At 44.7% G+C, this 20,212-nt stretch overlaps 1 protein-coding gene across 1 annotated transcript; it reads left to right on the top strand.

Moving 5' to 3' along the window:
* Positions 1 to 17,326: 17,326 nt before the first annotated feature.
* On the top strand, positions 17,327 to 19,008 carry LOC105810391 (microtubule-associated proteins 1A/1B light chain 3C). The gene is made up of 4 exons (XM_012644370.1): positions 17,327 to 17,454; positions 17,556 to 17,611; positions 17,763 to 17,869; positions 18,759 to 19,008. The coding sequence occupies exons 1-4, from the start codon at positions 17,397 to 17,399 to the stop codon at positions 18,979 to 18,981; spliced, it is 444 nt and encodes a 147-aa protein (XP_012499824.1). The 5' UTR covers positions 17,327 to 17,396; the 3' UTR covers positions 18,982 to 19,008.
* Positions 19,009 to 20,212: the final 1,204 nt, after the last annotated feature.

Below are 20,212 nucleotides of genomic sequence, written 5' to 3'. Positions count from 1 at the left end.
CTGTAGTCCCAGCTACTCGGGAGGCTGAGGCAGGAGGATCGCTTGAGTCCAGGAGTTTGAGGTTGCTGTGAGCTAGGCTGACGCCATGGCACTCTAGCCAGGGCAACAGAGCCAGACTCTGTCTCAAAATAAATAAATAAATAAAATAAATAAATTCAACCATTATTTTGGAGACTTCTTTAATTCGATCATACTTCTAGAGTCTATCCACAAGTCATTGTTCTAGAGCCTGAGAATAAAAAGATAAATAATATGCTATCCAGGGAAAAGACATTATACTTATTGACATATTTGAATCTTTGTTACATGTCTGGTCTGCTGTTATGCAATTTACACATTAATAACTCACTTGGTCCCTATAACAATCCCATTAAGTATTATTTTCCCCATGCTACGGATGAGGGAAAAGAAAAAGACTGACAAAGGTTAAGTTACTGTTCAAAGTTATGCAGATAACAGGTGGAGAAAGCAGTGTTGATAACCAGGCCTGACTTCCGTGTGTGACATCAGAGGAGGAAGCAAGTCAGTCTGCCAGAGAACTGCAAAGGCCAGGCTCCCCAAGACTTTAAGGAGTTTTAGGAGTTCACTAAACTGAGAAACTGGAGAAAGGAGGGTCAAAGGGAATAAACCAGATTTTTTTTTTTTTTTAAGAAAATGCTGTCACAACTACCATGTGTCTCCCACTGGCCAACCTTTTATTTGGCATTTATCTGAACAGAGTGCTAGAGGATAGAGATACCATGGTGAGCAAAAATGCAATCCGCAGCCTCTTGGAGCACACAAGCTAGCAGAGGAGTATGTCATCATTTGAATAAACAAACACAAATTATATAAAATATTACCTGTGACAAGTGGTTGTGAGAGCTTAAAATCTGGTGTTTAACTTAGGTGGCTATGGTAGGCAGAATTATGTCCCAAATACGTCCACATCCTAATCCCCCAAACCTGTGCATATGTTATATGACACAGTAAGGAGGAATTGATCTTCTAGATGGAATTAGGGATGCAAATCTGCTGACTTTTAAAATAAGGAAATGACCCGGATTATCTGGTGGGGCCCAATGTAATCACAGGGGTCCTTAAATGGGGAAGAATCAGGAGAGTCAGGGAAGGGAATGAGATCACAGAAGCAGAAGTCAGAGGTTGGAGTGATGTGATTGCTGGTTTTGAAGATGAAAGGTCACAAGCCAAGGAATGCCAGAAGCCTGTACAAACCGAAGAAGGCAAGAACACAGACCCCCCCTAGGCTTCCAAAAAGGAAAGCAGCCATAATGACACCTTGATTTTAGCCCATTGAGACCCGTTCAGAACTCTGATCTCCAGTATTGTAGGAGAATAAATGTGCGTTGTTTTATGCCACTAATTCAGGGTAATTTGTTACAGCAGCCATAGATCACTGATACAATGGGAGGTCATGGAAATCTCCCTCAGGCAATGGCTCTTGAACTGAGATCCAAAGGAATCTTAGAAGCTACCTGGGTGAGGAGTGGAGGAAAGAGTCCAACAGACTTGGCAGGTAAGTATGCAGCGGCTGGAGGAGGTGTGGTGTCATAGGAAGTGGGTAAGCTCCTCAGGTGTTCAAGCAGGAAGGACTAGGTAGCCACATTTAGCAAACTGGCCTTTCTAAAAGCAATGGGAATCCACTTAAGGGCTTAAGTCTGAGGATGGCATCAACAAAATTTTGCTTAAAATACAATTGTTCATTTCAGATTAGTTCCCTACCTTACTCCACCTAATTTATCTCACACAATACTCAGAAATGCAAATTAATATTAATCAGAGACAATAAAAAAGGCAAACAGACTGGGAAGATGTCACATGATAAATTCTAAAATTAACTACAAATTATTTGCATATTATCCCCAGACGTTCTCTCTTCCCATATAAATGAGTAATTAATAGTTGACACCAATACCAAGAAAAGCTTGGTTGATGCTTTGTTTCAAATGGTTGAGATGAGTGACTAGAGTAACAAGATTTGCTTTCATCCTAAAATAGAAGTGAAATCTGGACTAACAGGTCAGGAGTTTTCTGTTGACCCTCAAGTGTGGTGTGACATCTAGTGGCCAAAGTTGCCAATTTCATTTCTTCCTGCTTGGCTTGACTTAGACAAACCAGAGATACAATGTTACCTTGAAGCCAATAAACATTGAGCAACTACTGTTGTGTAGAATGTTAAGCAAAGGACTGAAGGAGAATTCAAAGATGAAAAACGTGCTGCCTCTGTTCCTTTTGGAACAGACTTTTAGACTTGCAGACTCAGTAGAGGTTAAAAAGAAAGACAAGTATTTAGATATCCTAATACTGGGTGGGTGGTCATAGGACTTGCTATGACTATAGCAAGTGGTTGAGGGAGGCCTGGGCTGGAGACACAGATTTGGGGTTCATCAGTGAGCAGGTTGAGACTTGAGTGTGGACATTGCACAAGAACACAGCACTGTGACTGGCACAGAGTAATTGCTCAATAAATATTCACTAATATTCAAAAACATTCAATCAAGAGTGCCAAATGCTATGACAGCAAATGGAGGAACCCCATGAGAATCTCAAGTACTACTGGATGGAAATTCTTGGGTGTGACAAATTGATGAAGAGTCAAATGACAGATGCTAACAAATACTAATTTTATAAGTACCTCGTGCTAACCGATCATGCAACCAGAGCGCAATTATTCATTTTATTATGGCTGAAATATAAGCTTTGGTATTTCTAACATTCTAAATTGAGCGCCTTTGAGAAAATCATTTATCTTCTCTGAGATGCTTGGCCAATTGGTTTAAGGATAAAAACACCACCATTCAGAAATTCTGTGCAGATTAACTGAGATAACGTGTGAGAAAGAGATTTTTAAGCCATAAACCACTATACTCACATAATGTGTGTGTATTAAGTGGGTAGCCATGAGGCATAGTGTACAAAGAAAATGCCTAAACACCTCAAATCATAACTCAGAACTGAGGCTAGCTATGAGGCTGCACAGGAAAACCATCCTGGTCAAAGGTATCAGCTTACAAAAATGGCTTAAACTCTTCTTGTCAGTTTTGGCTGCAGGTAATTATATTTCTTGCTGAATTTTTAATACATTTTTGTAAGCTCAGCATTTCAGATGGAAAATATTCAGTTTGTTATTTTTTAAAGTTCATCATTATGTTAATTTCTGATTTACCAATATTTGGGCAAGTTTTACGTGTGTTTTGGGTCCTAATCATTTCATTGTGGGGTTCTTCTTACAATGGTGTGTTTATAGCTATTGTTTTTCAAATTTGAGTTACCACTCTTTGAGTTTATTATAATCTTTTCTGTCATGCTTCTTTGAATACTTTTACTGATTCATTAAAATCTTTGAGCAAAAATGACCAGTCTGTACTATTTTATGTGCTTCCTGTTTGAAACCAAATTTCACCACTTTATAAGCAATGAAGTAATTTTAGAAAATTCTGATTTTTTTCTCAATAATTTTGAATTTAACTTTAGCTTAATTAAAATTAAAATTTAATTTTAAATTCTGATTTCTTTAGGGTGCTTTTAAATAAAAAAATCAAAGTTTGATTTACCTAAATTAAATCTAATTTAAAATAATTAAAATATATTCAAAATTTTAATTTGAATATATTTTATATTTTAGTTTGAGTATACTATTAATTTAAAATTATTTTATTTTAAACTTGGTATTGCAGGAAAATTTAAAAAAATATAAGCCTAACGTAACATTTGAGAAGTTGACAAAGTAATATTAAAAAATATTTGTGTTCTGAAAAAAACGGACAAATACTTTAAAAATTCTAAAAGAAATAATAGATATTTGGAATTAATACTATCATATGCAATGCTGAATTTTAGGTTGGAAAATGTAATGGAAATGTTTCATTTCATAACAGATTTCTTCTTAGAACTTTTACCAATTTGCGTGGCAATTTTTAGATGTATTAACTTTAATGTTCAGAATTTTATCTCCAGTAACTGAAAATTGAACATTTATGTCAATGCTGTTAAAACCACAGTCAGGGAATAATAACTAATAAATGTGATGATTTGTCATTTAGTAAATCTGCAGTTTGCTCTCAAACTGATTCATGTAACTGGATGTGGGCAGCGCGAAGAACAGCAGAGGGCGACAGAGTCAATGGCCTCAGTACGGCCAGGTTTTACTTATCGATTGCGCACCTGTGGACGGGGCAGTTTAGTATTCATTTATTAAATATTTCAGTACTATTGTTTTTTTTGTAAGTGAATGGCCCCATAAAGTTTCAAGGTAATTCAAATTTCTAATCTCAGGTATCAGTCCAAAGTAGATGTGTTAGTAATTTTAAAAATATATAAACCAAAGCTAAGGTTATAAAAAGATGAATTAAAGGTGGACTGACAGCCCTTGGACAGTTTTAAATTCACCCTGTTCCATGATGTGAATCATTCTGTAATGCTCTCCACCCAGGAGGGGAACATTCCCAGCTGTGTTCTTGGCTTAAACAAAGCTCCTGAGGCTTGGAAACAAGGACAATTGAGGACACAAACAGAGAAGAAGGGATCCACCCTCACCTTCCCAGTGAGGGGAAGTGCTGTATCAGGCATCTTCGTACCTCCCACAATCTCACTAATTGTTGATTGGGAATAAGCCAAATCCATTCATATTTACTGAGCCCATGAGCACATTCAAAGTTAAATATAAATGCACCTGGCAGCACTGTAATTACAGGACATATTTTAAGAGAAAAGATGCTCCCTTGAGCAAGGTCAGTGAAAGATTGAAAGGAAATACACCAAGAGTGTTTAAGATACGGAGATAACAACAGCAACACCTGGAGAAGGAAATCGGAATGGGTGCCAGTGGGCAGGGAGGAACGGGGTGGGGGGCTACTAGGGGAGGATGAGAGTTGGAGGGATTGGGATCAGAGCATGAAGGGTCCTGCCTTGGGGTTTGCACTTGACTCTAAGTGTAAGGAGTCATATTTAGGGGTTAGTTTATTTTTTTTCATTAGGTTTCTCCTCCCCTTGCTATCCTTCTTTTCACTGTTCCAGTGTGATGGGTGTGATAGCCCGGACTGAGTAGACAGAATATATTTCAAGGATGGAAATAACTCTAAATCACTCCATTCCTCCTTTACATTTAATCCTTTGCTTGTCATAGAGAGAAGCTTGGAGGCTCCCAGTGAGCCAGACAAGGCCAAATCGGACATGGTGATGTCAACAACTGAAGGAAAACACTTTTCCCCAAACTCTCCTGCTCTGCCCTTCTCTCCACACCTGGGTTGCCTTTTATTTCTTGCATCATAGCCTGCAGGTTGAGAACCTCCTTGTTATGTCAGGAAGGGTACACAGGAATAGAAGAGAGTTAGCCAGAGATCGGGTCATGAGGGTCCCTGCCAACTGGGGTAAGGATATTATATCTAAAGTGCCCAGGCTGGGCATAGTGGCTCACACCTGTAATAGCACTAGCACTTTGGGAGGCCGAGGCAGGAGGATCACTTGAGGCCAGGAGTTTGAGACCAGCCTGGGGGACATAGTGAGACCCCATCTCTACATAAAATAAAAAATAATAGCTGGGTGTGGTAGCATGTGCCTGTGGTCCCAGCTATTGGGGAGGCTGGGATGGGAGGATCACTTGAGCTCTAGGAGTTTGATCTACTATCACACCACTGCAATCCAACCTGGGTATCAGAGCAAGACCCTGTCTCTAAAAATAAATAAATAAATAAAGTGCCCAGCAATGCTTTTTTAAAAAATAATATTTATTTTACCATTTATGGTGAATGAAATTGGGTCCATCAATGATTTGAAGTTTCCTTTCAAAATAAATATCCCCATATTAAAAAAAAAAATTAAGTCAATTTAAAGAAAAGTATTAAGTAAATAATAGTGTTATTGGGCTACTGCAGACACCCTCAGGGGTGGTAGAAGAATGATTGAAGTTTAAGAAGCCATGCCATATTCCCTTTGATCTGCAAATATTACTCCATCATATTAACTCATTCTAAGGACTCAAATGCCCTGCATGTGCCTAAAATCAAGAGACATTTTCCATATTTTTCATTCCTCGTCTCAGTAGCATTTGAGGGAACCGTCCCTCCCCTGAAGCACACGCCTGGCTTTCATCACAACCTGATCTCTAGTTTGACCATTATGTCACCAGTACACTTCTGCCTCATTGACAGGCTCAGCCTCCTCTCCCCATCTTTGATCATTAGAATTGCACTAGGTTCATTCCTAGGTCCCCACTGTTCTTACCATCTATTTTCCCCCAGCCATTCAGCAATATCCACGGCTTCAACTCTCTCCAATATGGACTTGCAAATCTGTATCTTTGCCTAAATCCAAATATCAACCTTCCCCTTTAAAGCCCCAGTTGGATGTCTCAAAGGCATCCCAATATTAACATGTCAAAGGTTGGGCAGGGTGGCTCATGCCTGTAATCCCAGCACTTTGGGAGGCTGAGGTGGGAGGATCACTTGAGGCTAGGAGTTCAAGACGTGCCTGGGCCTGATAGTGAGACCCTGTCCCTACAAAAAAATCTAAAACCTAGCCAGGCATAGTGGTGTGTGCCTGTAGTCCCAGCTATGCAGGAGGCGAGACAGGAGGATGGCTTGAGCCCAGGAGTTTGAGGTTGCAGTGAGTTATGATCACACCACAGTACTCTAGCTTGGTAACAGAGTGAGACTCTGTCTCAGAAAAACAAACAACCAAAACAAACAAACAACCAAAAGCAAACAAACAAACAAAAAACATGTTCAAAGCCTCAGATCAACTTGATTTAACCCTGGTTTTCTATTTCAGTCAGTGACAACACTGCTCCTCCAGTTGCTTAAGCCATAAAAATTAGAGTCATTGTTGAGACTTCACTTTCCACCTACTCCCAGTTTATGATCAGTTACTACATTTCCTCCATGCTACTTCCTAAATAACTTTCCAAGAGTGCTTGATTTTTTAATCTGTACCATGACCTTCTTAAGCCACACTTCCTTCTTTTCTTCCCTAAACCGCAGTGATAGCTCTGCCTGCAGTCTACTCTCCACAGTCCTACCTGGACAACTTTTTCAAGCTGCAAATTTAATGCATTATCCTCTGCTGAGGTGGTTTCCGTGGTTTGCACTGACTCTACAGTACCAATCTGCCTGTAGGGGCCTGGGACTCAGCGGTGCTCTTCAGCCCCATTATGCAGGGCTTTCCTCCCGGCGGGCGGTGCTCCCAGCCACAGTGGCACTTTCTTAAACACATCATATCCCCTTTTTCTACAGCTGTTCCCTCTCTCTGAAATATTTCCCCACCCACTGCCCCCACCCCTGCCATTGCCTTGCTTTGCCTGGTTAACGCCTACTCATTCTGCAAATACAAACTCAAACATCACTTCCTCAGGAAACCTTTCCCGACCTCCCTCTCCACCTACTAAGTCAGATCCCTTAACAGATTCCCGCCCCGCACTGCAGACCCCTGGTTATCACATGTGCTGCAGTTGAATTTCTTTGGTCATCACCTACGTCCCCGCTAAGCTGTGGGCTCCCCTGCCTGATACAAGAGATGCTGTTTGTTTCTCCTTTTGTTTATTCCCAGGACCTGCTAGTGCACCTATCACATGGTAGATATCCAGTGAAAATTTTGGGAGTGAAAGAATGAATGAATGATGGTGTGAAGCCAAAATAGTCGTATCCATTTTTAAAGATAGAAAACCAAAGCTTGGTGACCACAAGTGACCTCCAGCATCAGGACGCTGCGACATGGCTGACTCATCTTGTACCGAGGCTGGGGTCAAACCTGGTGCACTCCCAGGGCTCCCGAGCAGCAGACCTTTGTAGGAAGCCCCTGTTACGTCCTCCTCCAACCTCTCAAGATGCTAAAAGTGGCTTTCCTAGGAGACAATAGGACCAATGCCCAGTTTCCTTCGGGGCCAGGCAGACCCTGAGCGCAACAGATGCTGAAAACAAGAAATGCCTCTGGCTTCTGGAAAAAGGAGCTTGACAAGTCCTTTTTGGCTGCTTCCAGGAAGGCCTGTGGTCCTTCCCCAGCCGTTTTCCAGATTTCCTCACCCTTCACATTAGATTTTTTTCCCCTTTCCACTCTCCTGTGTCTAAGGGATTAGTAAGCCATGGAATGTTTCCAGATGCCAGCGCATCGTTTTTCATCCCGGGTGGTGGTGTGGCGTAGGGGTGGAAGGCGAACACCTGCAAGGTTGAGTCATGAAGGGGGGGCGGGGCCCAGGCTTTCTGGCAGGGGACAGTGGAGCTGTGCAGCAGGGCCACGGCTCGTTTCTCCTGGCAGCAAAGGGTCTGGAAAAGCCTTCCCAGCCACAGCCTGGGCCGCTCTGCCTTTTTTTCCAATGGCAGTACCTATGAGACAGTGGTTAGCCAGGAGCTGGGCTTTTTGCATTTGGGGGGGAATCTCAGATGCACAGTCTGTTTTGATCAGAACTTGGGGATCCCTTCAGCACGAGGGATAGAAGTTCTGTGCACGTACAGCCCTAACCCTCAAGCTGCTAGGGGAATGTTTCAGGAAGTGTTTTCCCTATGACAACGATGGTTCTATTTTAAGCTAACTTTGAAAATTCTAGAATGGAAAGCATTATATCACAATGGCTTTTGGTGGCATATAGTCATGGGCTCAAATGGCACCCCCTGAAGGATCCTGAGCAAATTACATCAACTCTCTGAGCTTCAGGTATCTTTTTTTTTTCCCCAGAAGGATTAAATAAGAAAGTGGCTTAACTATCCCAGTACCTAACATGTATATGGGCTTCGATGTTAGCTTCCGCCCCCAGGCAATGACTTGCACGTGATATAATTTAAGGAATGAAGACAATGACAATGACAATGACGATGAAAACTGGTGGATGCTGAGTTAGTGAAACCGTCCTCACAGGGTTAACAAGAATTACATGCCGGCTTCTAGACAGAAATATAGTTATAATTAAGCATTAATCGGGCTGCACTTTGGCCCACTTCCTTGTAACCGAAAGGCATGTATAACTAGATCCTGCTGATATACATTCCCATTTTCCTATAGATAGGATTTCTGATGTTAGAATCATGAGAAGAATTGCTCAAGATGTTTTTCAGAGCCTAATTCCAGCTGATGCCAAACAGTTTGAAGACCCCACAGAGGAAACGAGTCAGCATGAGAATGCAGTTTCTTCATCTCAGTTCCACGACTTCCCTCTGCACCCTGTCAACAATCTCCACCCTTCAGCCCACTCCAAACCCCTTAAAATCCCTAGCCCCAAACCCCTCCGGGAGATGGATTTGAGATTTCCTCCCATCTCCTTGTTTAGCAGCCTTACGATTAAACCTTTCTCTGCTGCGACCTGGTATCTCAGTGTATTGATTTGACACACACGTTGGGCAACAAACTTATTATGGTTGCAATAGGGTGCCCTTGCCCAGGACTGAAGCACTGATCCCCCAGCTGTGGGCTATTGATGAACTGGGTGGTAAATGGTGGAAGGAAGTCACTAGTGGTTTGAGAACTATAGAGGAAAGGGTAATTACAGGGATTATAGAATTACACAGCTATTGCTTGGGGCTATTGATGCTTTCCAAAAAGTGAATGAAAGGCTGAAAATGATTAATCACCAATTAAACGCTGAGTATGAAACCCAGAGGGCCTCCTTGGCGGAGACTCTCATCTCCTGTGGCTCAGGACAGAAGAAGCTAAGGATTGGAGCCAGAACGAAATTCTAGGAGTAATAGAAGTCCAGAGAAGGTTGGGCTCTCAATCTAGGCATGTTTGCTATGCCAGAATCAGGGCCCTGGTTGGGAAGTATTGGAACATTGGATACATTTGGGTCAATGCACTTGAAAATCTTGAGCGCCTTGACAGATCTGATCTGTTCCTCCCAGGCTATTCTGCTAATAACTAGGTTTAGGTTATGACATATCCCAGCTGGGTAAATTGTGATCTAAATCTGGTCATTAGCATAATGGCCAGTAGAAGAAATGGGGCCTATCCTCCTCTCAAAGGAGCTACAGGAGGGAGCCAACATGCACCCTCAGGACCCAAGAGAGAACAAACGGATCTGGATTCTGAATGTGCTAGATGGGAGGCATGGGTACAGTGAGAAGGCCTGGAACATAAAGTTAGATAAGGGAGAAGTTTTTGATACAAGAGCATTTTCCAAGTATATGGATTTTATATCCTGGCAAGGGATTTAGAAGATGCTGCTGCTAATACGATTCTGGGGTGGCTCTTGGAAGCTCAACCAAGTCGTAGTCCCAACTGCAGCTGCTTCTGCCAGATGCAGGATATCTGCTGGAGAATATTAACACGGCCTCAGATGCATGGCATCTGGCCCTTTATCTTGCAAATGCATTCTTTTTCATCCCTTTCAAAAAGCTCTAAAAACAGTTTGCATTTATTCGGGACAGATAATGATATAAATTAATGGACTTGCTCCAAGGCTATGTTAATTCTCCCACCCTCTGTCATATTATAGTCCAAAGAGAAATAGATTGTCTCAACATCCCAAATAGTATGGCATCAGTCCACTCTATTAATGATGTCCATTGATCCAATCAAATGAGCAAAAAGTGACAAGCCCATTGGAAGCCTTAGTGAGCCACATACACTGCAGAGAGGGGACATAGACCTTTCAATGTCAGGGGCCTGCAAAATCCGTGAAGCTTTAGGGGTTCAGTGGCCTGAACATGCGGGGATATCCTCTTCAAAGTAAAAAAAAAAAAGAAAAGAAAAGAAAAATATTGCAAATCACACCTCCTACCACAAAGAAGGAAATGCCATGTCTAATTGGCTTCCTTGGGTTCTAAAGACAGCCGCATTTGAGATTACTGCTTCAACCCATATTCTAGAAGACACGAAAAGTTACCAGATTTAAGTTAGGCCCAGAATAAGGAAGAGTTCTGTCACCAGCAGCCCTGCCATTTGGGCCCTATGACTAGGCAGACTTTATGGGACACTTTAGAGGGTCTGTGATGGAAAAAGATGCCATGTTGGGTTTATGGCGAGCCTCAATCTAAGAATCACAACGTAGATGCCTAGGGTTCAGAAGCAAAGCCATGACATTTGCAGCGGAGAATGATTCATCTTTCAGAAATTAGCTGACCGTGGGCCATTAAGAGGCAATGTGGCCAGAACTGGCCATTGCGAGCAGATTTTGTCAAACCCATGAAGTCATTAGCAGCGGCAATACATCGTAAACTGCAAGTGGTTCTTGTAGGATCAGACACGGGCAAAGCCAAGGGCAGACTGCATGATCAGGTGGCCCAGACACCCATGTAACCCAGCACTGTCGCACCCGTGTCCCGTCCTTTGTTCACTAATGGCCGTTGCAGGGAAGGGTCCCTTGGGATCAGCTGACAGAGAAAGAAAAGGGCTGAACTTAATCCACAAATGGGCAAGCTCGGTATGTGGCGCGAGCCAAGAATGGGCTGTGGCTGCATGGTAGCCCCCCTCGCGGTGGCCCTGAAAGACGGTGGCGAGGGGAAGTCCTCCTGTGGGGTGGAGCTCTGGGCAGCACGCCCAGTCACTCGCTCGGGCAAATACACTCATGGGCTGTAGCAAATGTCTTGGCTGAGCGGTCCTGGGCTGAAAGAAAATCTTGAAACTAGGGGACCAAAAAGTCGGGGAAAGGAACACGAGTGTGGATCTGTGGGTATAGACATGAAGTGTGAAGATCTATGTTTCACATGTTAATGTCCCCCAGGGAACTTCACACTGAGGAGACACTAAAGAACCAAAAAGAAAGATCTGGCTAGCTGACCACCTACTTCTCCCGAGACTGGAACGGTGAATACATGAACACGTATACACTGCGTCAGGGATGGGGCCAGCAGCATGGGCCCCGACTCGCCAGGTCTCATCTGGCCACCACTGCACTGCTGCCCAATGTCCAGTCACTCTGCAGCAGAGACCAGTGCTGAGGCTCTGATATAACACAGTCCTCGAGGAGACCACTAGTGGCAAGTAGGCAACGCTGGCCTCATTTCAGCCCCGGAAGGGGCTGCAATTCATGTTGAGTGTAAATAACACATATTCTGCATATGAATTTGCCTTTCTTGGCTGCGGGGCTTCAGGCAATACTACTCTGTAGCTAGGCAATTTTCCTCCTTAGCAATTTGCACACAGATAAATCTGTTTAACTTTTAAGATCACATACTATGTGCCAGGCTCTGCGCTAGCTACTGGGGATGCACAGACAGAAAAGGTCTCGCCCTAAGTCACTTAATAGCTATTATGTGCTGTGTTGCACAGGCTGGCCTCAAACCCCTGGGCTCAAGTGATCCTCCCACCTCGGCCTCCCAAGTATTAATAGCTGAGACTACAGGCACATGCCACTGTGCCTAGCTTATTATGTATTTCTTTTATCCTGCCTTGGGGCAGGATAGCAAAACTGCCACCATTGAAACCATTTCACAAGTTAACTAAGCAGATTGTGAGCTCAAGTGATTTCATGATTCAGTGGCTCATTTGGGACTGGAAACCAGAATCATTTATTTCCTTTGATGATCTGACTCTTAAATAAAATGTTTTCATCCCCGTTGATCAGATAAGCAAGTCTTATTGGTAAGTAGCATCTTAAAACACACTTGGTGATAAAAGCAAAAAGTAAAATGGAATGAAATAAAGTTTGAATTTCTTTTCTTTTTTTCTTTTTTTTTTTGAGACAGGGTGTCACTCTGTTGCCCAGGCTGAAGTGTAGTGGCATCATCATAGCTCACAGCAACCTCAAATTCCTGGACTCAAGGGATCCTCCGGTCTCAGCCTACAACACACCTGTCTGATTTTCGTATTTTTTGTAGAGATGGGTGGGGTCTTGCTCTTGCTCAGGCTGATCTCAAACTCCTGGCCTCAAGCCATCCGCCCACCTCAGCCTCCCAAAGTGCTAGGATTTTTTTTTTGAGACAGAGTCTCACTGTGTTGCCTGGGCTAGAGTGCCATGGCGTCATCTTAGCTCACAGCAACCTCAAACTCCTGGGCTCAAGTGATCCTCCTGCCTCAGCCTCCCGAGTAGCTGGGACTACAGGCATGTGCCACCATGCCCGGCTAGTTTTTTGTATATATTTTTAGCTGTCCAATTAATTTCTTTCTAATTTTAGTAGAGACGGGGGTCTCACTCTTGCTCAGGCTGGTTTCGAACTCCTGAGCTCAAACAATCCGCCCGCCTCGGCCTCCCAGAGAGCTAGGATTACAGGCATGAGCCACCACACCCAGCCAGAATTTCAGCTGTCGACCTTGGATTTGTGAGCGTTACGCTTCCCATCCTGAGAGTCTGATCTAGGCCTGGAGGTTTGGGGCCTCTCTGTAATAGCAGGATTCCCCTCTGCGTGTCACATCTCCCCACTCTGAGAAGGCACAAAGATCAGGGAAGGTTTAATGGTCAGGCAGCATCCCGCGGTGGCCTCGAGATCCTCTTTCCTCTGAAACGGACACACAGAAGGAGTCTGCTTTGGACTGAGCCCTCAGCAGCAGCTGCCTCTGCTTTTAGATGCGCACACTTCACTTCCACATTGCTAGAACTTTCCAAACTTGTTTCCCACTATAATCAGAGCTTGTAGCCAGGGAGAATGAATGACAGCAGCCACGGGGAGCAAAACTGATCTATGCGAGTCACTCCCTCAGCCCCAAACACCCACACTTGCCAAGAGGCAGGCCTATTTTTAATCACATTGCAAAAACTGAGTCATCTTAGGAAACTCCTTGGGAATGGTTATCATCATCCCAGGAGAGCAGAGACAGCAAGAAGAGGATCGGAGTGAAACTGGGATGGTGCCACCATCAAGAGGCAGGAGAAGAGGCGCTCGCAGCTCTGAAATCTGGACCTAGCAAGGGCTGGGGCAGCAATAGGCCTGGAAGAAATGATGATCCTTTAAGATCCTCATCTGCAACTCCGCTCACATACCAAGCCTGCAGCTTTTACACAGATTGCACGCTGCGGAGAAAAATGCAGAGGAGCTTTGTGAAGCTTTTTGTGCACATTTCAGAAGAGTGAGGACATGCCTTCACGGCACGTGTCGGATGTCAATCTTGGAACTGGGTTGTCTTGGGGGCCCTCAGGAGCAGTGGCTCTGTGAACGAGGAAGAGACAGCTGGGGCTGAGAAGGAAGGTCAGGGGAGAGGGAGGAGAACCTGAAGAACGTGGCAACCTGGAATCCAAAAGAAAGATGATCAATTGCAAATGTTGAAGGATCAAAGATCATACAAGATAAGGACTGAAAAGAGGTGCTTGTGTGTATTATTACTGACCTCCCAGGAGCATCGCAGGAGTGTTGGGACAGACTCCAGGGTGCAGGAGTTGAAGGCGTGGAGGGTCAGTGAGCTGAGCGGAAAGAGTGAGCTGGGACGACCCTTTCCAAAGGCTTCAGGAAATGTGAGCAGAGTGGGCGGGGCTCCGAGCTACACGGGCGTGAGCGGTGCGAGACTCCCAGCCGGGTCATCCCATCTGTGTGTGCATCACACAGATTTCCACATTTAATCCTCTCACAACTCCGTGAGACAGTGAAAGCATATCCATTCTGCTAATGAACAGTGAGTTTCAAAGAAGTTAACTTAATGGTAAGCAAGAGTTAGAACCCAAGTCTGTTTCCGGAGTTCTTTCCATGACAGATAAACGCCTAGTACAGTCAAGGGAGGGTTAACTGGTTGTTATTTGAAGAAAAGGGAGGTTTGAGCATGTTGGTAGGCAGAAAGGAATACATCCTCCCTAATCCCTGTTTCAAGCATCCCGCTCTCTGCCGCCTCTGATCTTCCAGCTTGTTCTCTCCAGTACTTGGACTCCGAGTGCCTTTCACCTCACTGGTGCTTGGGTCTGAGAAGCAGAGGTGGGACTGGGTGGGGTGAGAGCGGGGGTCCATGGAAATCAAAATGACCTCAGCCAGCTCTTATTTGACATGCTTTGTCTGCAGGACGGGTAAAGCTCTGCGAAGCGTAATATTTCCTACTGTGCACGTTTGCTCTACATCGTGAGCAGAGAGTCAATTTTTGTTTGTTACAATATCAGTAGCTGGGGCTCTGGGTTAAGCGAGGGCACTCTTATTCCGGCCATTTTCCACAGAGCTGTTCCTACTCACTTCCTCACCATCCATACGGCATCAATATTGTGTGGCTTTGGTCACCTCCCAGTCAAAAGGTCCCCACCGCCAGGAGCATGATGGAGTCACACAGCACCCCAGACACCCTGCTCCCCTCAAGACACTTTTCAACAAAAGAAAAAATAGTCTGCCCGTTCCTCTGCCTGAATGATGATGCATTCTGTGAGTATTGCTACATTTCATCCCTTTTCAAGTGCTTTATTCTGTAACCCCTCATCTCTATTATATTCTGAGAGGTAGGCCGGCCTGGTCTAGTAATCCCCACACCCCAGCTCAGAAAGTCAAATGCAAGGCAGGTAGGAAACATCTCAAAGCCCTTGTAATGATTAACTGCAGCTGGAATTTATTTTCTCCTGGCCCCAGCTGAGTGCTGTTTCCTTCTACCTCTGCCTTCAGCCTCCACACCTGAATGCATATAAAGTTTCCCGGGACTGTGGGGACTTTGGAGAGGTATGGCTTGGGGACGTGGGGGAAGTGCTATATATATGAGGACCAGATTTGGTGGCAAGCAGTTTGCTATGTGCTTTACATAAACCAGTTCATTTAAGCCGCACAGAACCACTCTGAGTTATAGATCAGCATAACCATTAAAAACCATACTTAGTTTCCTTGAAGAAGCATTCTAAAAAAAGAATAAAAAAACCCATACTTAGTAAAGTGAATTCATTTATCCAAGATCAGAAATTAAAGTGAATAAGTAGGAGGGTCAGGCCTGGAACCCGCTTTGCCTGGTCTTGGAGTCTGGCCCTACCCCTGGGATTTGGACAGTCTGGGTTGGATCCTAGCTCGGTGCATTCTGGCTGAGTGGCCTTGACCTCTGCAAAGTAAACATCCCACCTGCCCTTCCCACCCACGAGGCAACTGGGGAGATGTAAATGAGATTGCAGATTTGAAAGGCGCTGGACCACAGAGCGCAGCATACCTGCTCCTTATTATCCATCGCACCTGAGCGCAGGCCCACTTGTTTAAGAAAGAGGATGTGGCCACTTCTCTCTTCAGTGAGCCATCATTTAATCACCTGATGTCCATCTCTGATCATCGACTAAAGCTTTGAGATCCAAACCCTTCAACTCAACCAGAAAACGTGGAGAACATGCTATCTCCTTCTTCTATATCATTCTTTATTCATTCCAAGATTCTTCATTGTTAAATGACTGCTGGGAAATCATGGTATATACTGTTAACAATGCAGGAAACATAAACCTTCTGCTTACTCAGGGTCTGAAGGGCGACCTGGATGGGCATAAGCACCTGGAAGCCACTCCTGCACTCTGGGAGCTCGCAGAGCTGCGCCTTGCCTCGGACTAGCACATACTGGAGTGTACTGCCTGCACTACCTTGTAACACCCCTGGCTTTTCATCCCAACTGTCTCTTTTACTAGCTGTGTGACCTTGGGCAAAATCACTTCACCTTTCTAATTATAGATTTCTTTCTGTGAAAAATGGCAAGGACTGTTGTGAAAATTATACAGCACGTTTCAGGGTGAAGTGGATGCATCTTGGACTTCTCTCAAGATGGTTTGTTGCAGAGGTACAAAAATGTCCTTAGCATAGGCAGTTTTTATGTCTCCAAAATCCTTGGCCCAGATCTAGGCTGTTGCAGTGCATAGCTGTTACCAAAAACTCGGCCCTTGTCCTTGAGGCCACAGCAGAAAAATGAGAACGAGTGTTTGGGGGATGAGGAAAGAGACTTTTTATTACCTTGCCGGCAAAGGAGGAAAAATGGCAGAACTTCTCATCTTAAAAATCCAGATTCCCTGCACATAGGCAGAAATAGAGAACTTTTAACGGGAGGGTCCTCAGTTCTAGGCTATGGTGGTTAATTACTCTAATCACCCCATCTCTGCCAAAGACAAAGCCTGTGAACTCTGCCAGCCGCCCACCTCGGGGGCGGTGCCACCAGGGAGTTATCCCTTTTAACAAAGGACTTAACCTGCCTCAGGGATGCAGGCTGGGCTGCAGGTCCCAATAAGAGTGGGGGAAGTTTTAAAGAGACAGGAAAATCTTTATTTATTTTTTTTTCTTCAGGCCCTTCCCTCTGTTACATAGCCAATGATTTTGTTACGAACCCTGATTTCTTTAGCAAAAACGATCTTGAACTGCTCATGAACAAAGTGACGTTCTCTGACCAACAAGCAGGTGGCTATTCCATTTCCATCCTCAGCACTGACCTCCTGCTGCCCAGGGAGGGGGAGTGGGGAGAAGGGAGGGGTAGGAGAGGCCTGATGTCACTCAGCCCTACATAAGGGCCTCCTTTAGGCTCCTGCAGGCAGTTTGAAGCAGCTGGTGGAATGAGTTAGGTCCTGGTTGTGGGATTTCTTTTTTTTTTTTTCATTTTTTAGACAGACACCGACACAGCTGTTGAGTAAAATGCCGCCTCCACAGAAAATCCCAAGTCTCAGACCTTTCAAGCAGAGGAAGAGCTTAGGTAAAGTTCTCGGGGTAGCTTTCTGGGTGACTTGAGACGGAGGAGAGGATATAGCCTTCTCTTATTGTCTGTTTATTCTTTTGTACTTGAAATATTCACAGCAACCAGACAAGAGGAAGTTGCTGGAATCCGGGCAAAGTTCCCAAACAAGATCCCGGTAAGACTCCACTATACTTCCTTAGGGGGGCCTGCAATCCTGTTCTATGGGGGACAAAAAAAAAAAAAAATCAGCCAATAACCTCCCTGTCTCTATTCCTAAGACAGAGAGAACTCTGAGTCACATTATTAAGGGTCGAAACTCTTGACAGGTGATAGTGGAGCGCTACCCCAGAGAGAAGTTCCTGCCTCTGCTGGACAAAACCAAGTTCCTGGTCCCACAGGAGCTGACCATGACCCAGTTCCTCAGCATCATCCGGTAGGTGACCTGAGCACGTCGGGGAGGAAGGTGTGCTACCTTTTTGGGGGAGTGGGGTTGAGGGCATTCCAGGGGAAGAAAGGAAGGGGACTTTTTTTTGACTCATCTTTTAGATTCTGTAGTGCCCATTGTCAGAATTACTCTAGTTTAAACAGGTCAGGAGAACCCCTCAGACAGCAAATGAAAAGAGAGCAAGAGCTGCCAACATTTCTAAGAATTTCTGAAAGTAGTCTTAGCTATAACACTAGTTGAGAAGATCCTGCCTGAAACCTAGTCTGTCCGTCCCCAGCAGAGACCAGCACCTTTTCTGAGTGTGTGCACACCGGGGGGTGGGACCTCTTCAGAAGAGCAAGTGTTCCCTGCTCAGAACACCGAGAGGAGAGACAAGGAAGCCATCCCCCAAACACATTCCTCCCTTGGGTTAAGGCGGAGGCACTGCCAAGAAAAGGTAGCTATTTTAAAGCTTAAGAGGGTTCAGGGGAGTCACCTGACATATGGATTCAATAAAAAATGATTTAGGAGTAAAGCAACGAGACCCGGTGGGTACATCTTCACAGGGTTGAAAAGTCCTGTTGGAGGCTGTGTAGCTGTTGCAGACTGTTTCTCTGAGAATTCTCTATGAATGAATGTTTATCTTTTTATTTTGTTCTAATGAGTTATTTAAGAGTATTCTGATTTCCTCTCCTCCAAGACTTATTTGCTTAGCATTTTTGTGCTGGCACGTCTCCTAGTTAACAATGGAGTCTCCTAGGTAACTCGGAGGCCTTGTGGTTTCCTAAATCTCTAAGGAAGGAATAGGGAGCAGTTCAGTCTCCTTGAGCACCATGGTCCCGCAGCTTCCTGGGCTACCACCCAGGTCAGCCCCTCACCACCCTCTTCCCCATCCCAGGAGCCGCATGGTGCTGAGGGCCACTGAGGCCTTTTACTTACTGGTGAACAACAAGAGCCTGGTCAGCATGAGTATGACCATGGCGGAGATCTACAGGGACTACAAGGATGAGGACGGCTTTGTGTACATGACCTACGCCTCCCAGGAGATGTTTGGCTGCTTGGGGTCGGCAGCCCCCCGGGATGGGGGCCTCCTCGGGGACAGACCTTGCAATCATCTCTAGTCCTTGTCAGGAAGAACTTGTCCTCTGACGGATGCATCAGACACTGGCAGATTCGGCTGGTTTTCTCCTGTGGACATTGGAGGTGTCCGGGAAGCAGGGATGCCTGGGTGATCAGATCCAACCAGTGACAGCAAAGCTGTGCTTCTTCCTGCTTTGCTTGTTTTGTGCTCCATGCTCTTATGTTTTCTTAAAAAAAATGCTCTTGGAAGTTTTGTAAATAATGACTTTCTTCTGAATAAGAAATAGTTAGGTTGTGTGATGGTTTTGTGTGATGAGCTGGAGATAATACATTAAGTGTCCTTTGTGGTGTGGGTGGGCAGGCCCCTGAGGAGTTGGTGCCACCCCCTGCATGTGGGCAGGAGTCCCATACATGGCTCGGTCACAGAGAACCTCTGGCCTGTAGGCTGATCTCTGTGGAACCATGGTCAGCTCACCTGGGAGTGCCCTTCCCTGTGTCATTAGAGAGACTATCCTAACTGTCCAACACTCACTCTACTTGCTTATTTCCTCTTATTCCCTTTTCGTCTGTTGATGTCACGCATATTTGTGCCAAAGTTGTAACTTCTCAACATAAAGTCATTTAAACCACCGGAGCGTTTACTATGTGCCAAGCTTTGTACTAAGCAACCTGCGTGCATTAGCTCCTCATCACAACTCTCTGTGGTTAACTACCCTGTAACAGAGGTACAGAAAGGCCAAGGACATTTTCCAGATTCGCACAACATGGGCTACCAGGACTGGAGGTCGAGGAGTTTGGATCTAGAAGCCCCGCTCCTAGACCTCTGCCAGGTTCTCTAACTAGGGGACTCTACTCAGTGACTACCTGCTGGGTCCCTGAGCTGCAGTGTTGAGTGGGAGAGATGTAAACTAGGGGTGCAGTGGAGCTCCATGAATGCATTAACAGCGGGTGTTTCAGCAGCAGTACAATAAGAGCAAGAGCTCCAGCCAGCTTGGAGGGTGCTGGTCACAAAAGATTTTTTACAGGGAGTTGAACGTCAGCTGAGTTTTGAAGTATGAATAAGAGTTTGTCCAGGAAGGAGTTTTGTTTATTCATATTCAGCAAACATACATTGGGCACTTACTATCTGCTAAGCACTACTTTAGAATCCTGAAAATACAGCATTGAACAAGATAGGCAAGGTCCCAACCCTCATGGAGCCCACTTTAATGCTAGCAAAAGAAGAAAGACAATATTCAGATACTTACAAGTACAATTAAAAAAGAAGAGGAA

This window comes from Propithecus coquereli, unplaced genomic scaffold (assembly GCF_000956105.1).
Source record: "Propithecus coquereli isolate 6110/MARCELLA unplaced genomic scaffold, Pcoq_1.0 Scaffold210, whole genome shotgun sequence".
NCBI lineage: Eukaryota > Metazoa > Chordata > Mammalia > Primates > Indriidae > Propithecus > Propithecus coquereli.
The sequence above is the reverse complement of the archived record's forward strand: the minus strand, read 5'-3'. Positions and strand labels throughout refer to the sequence as shown.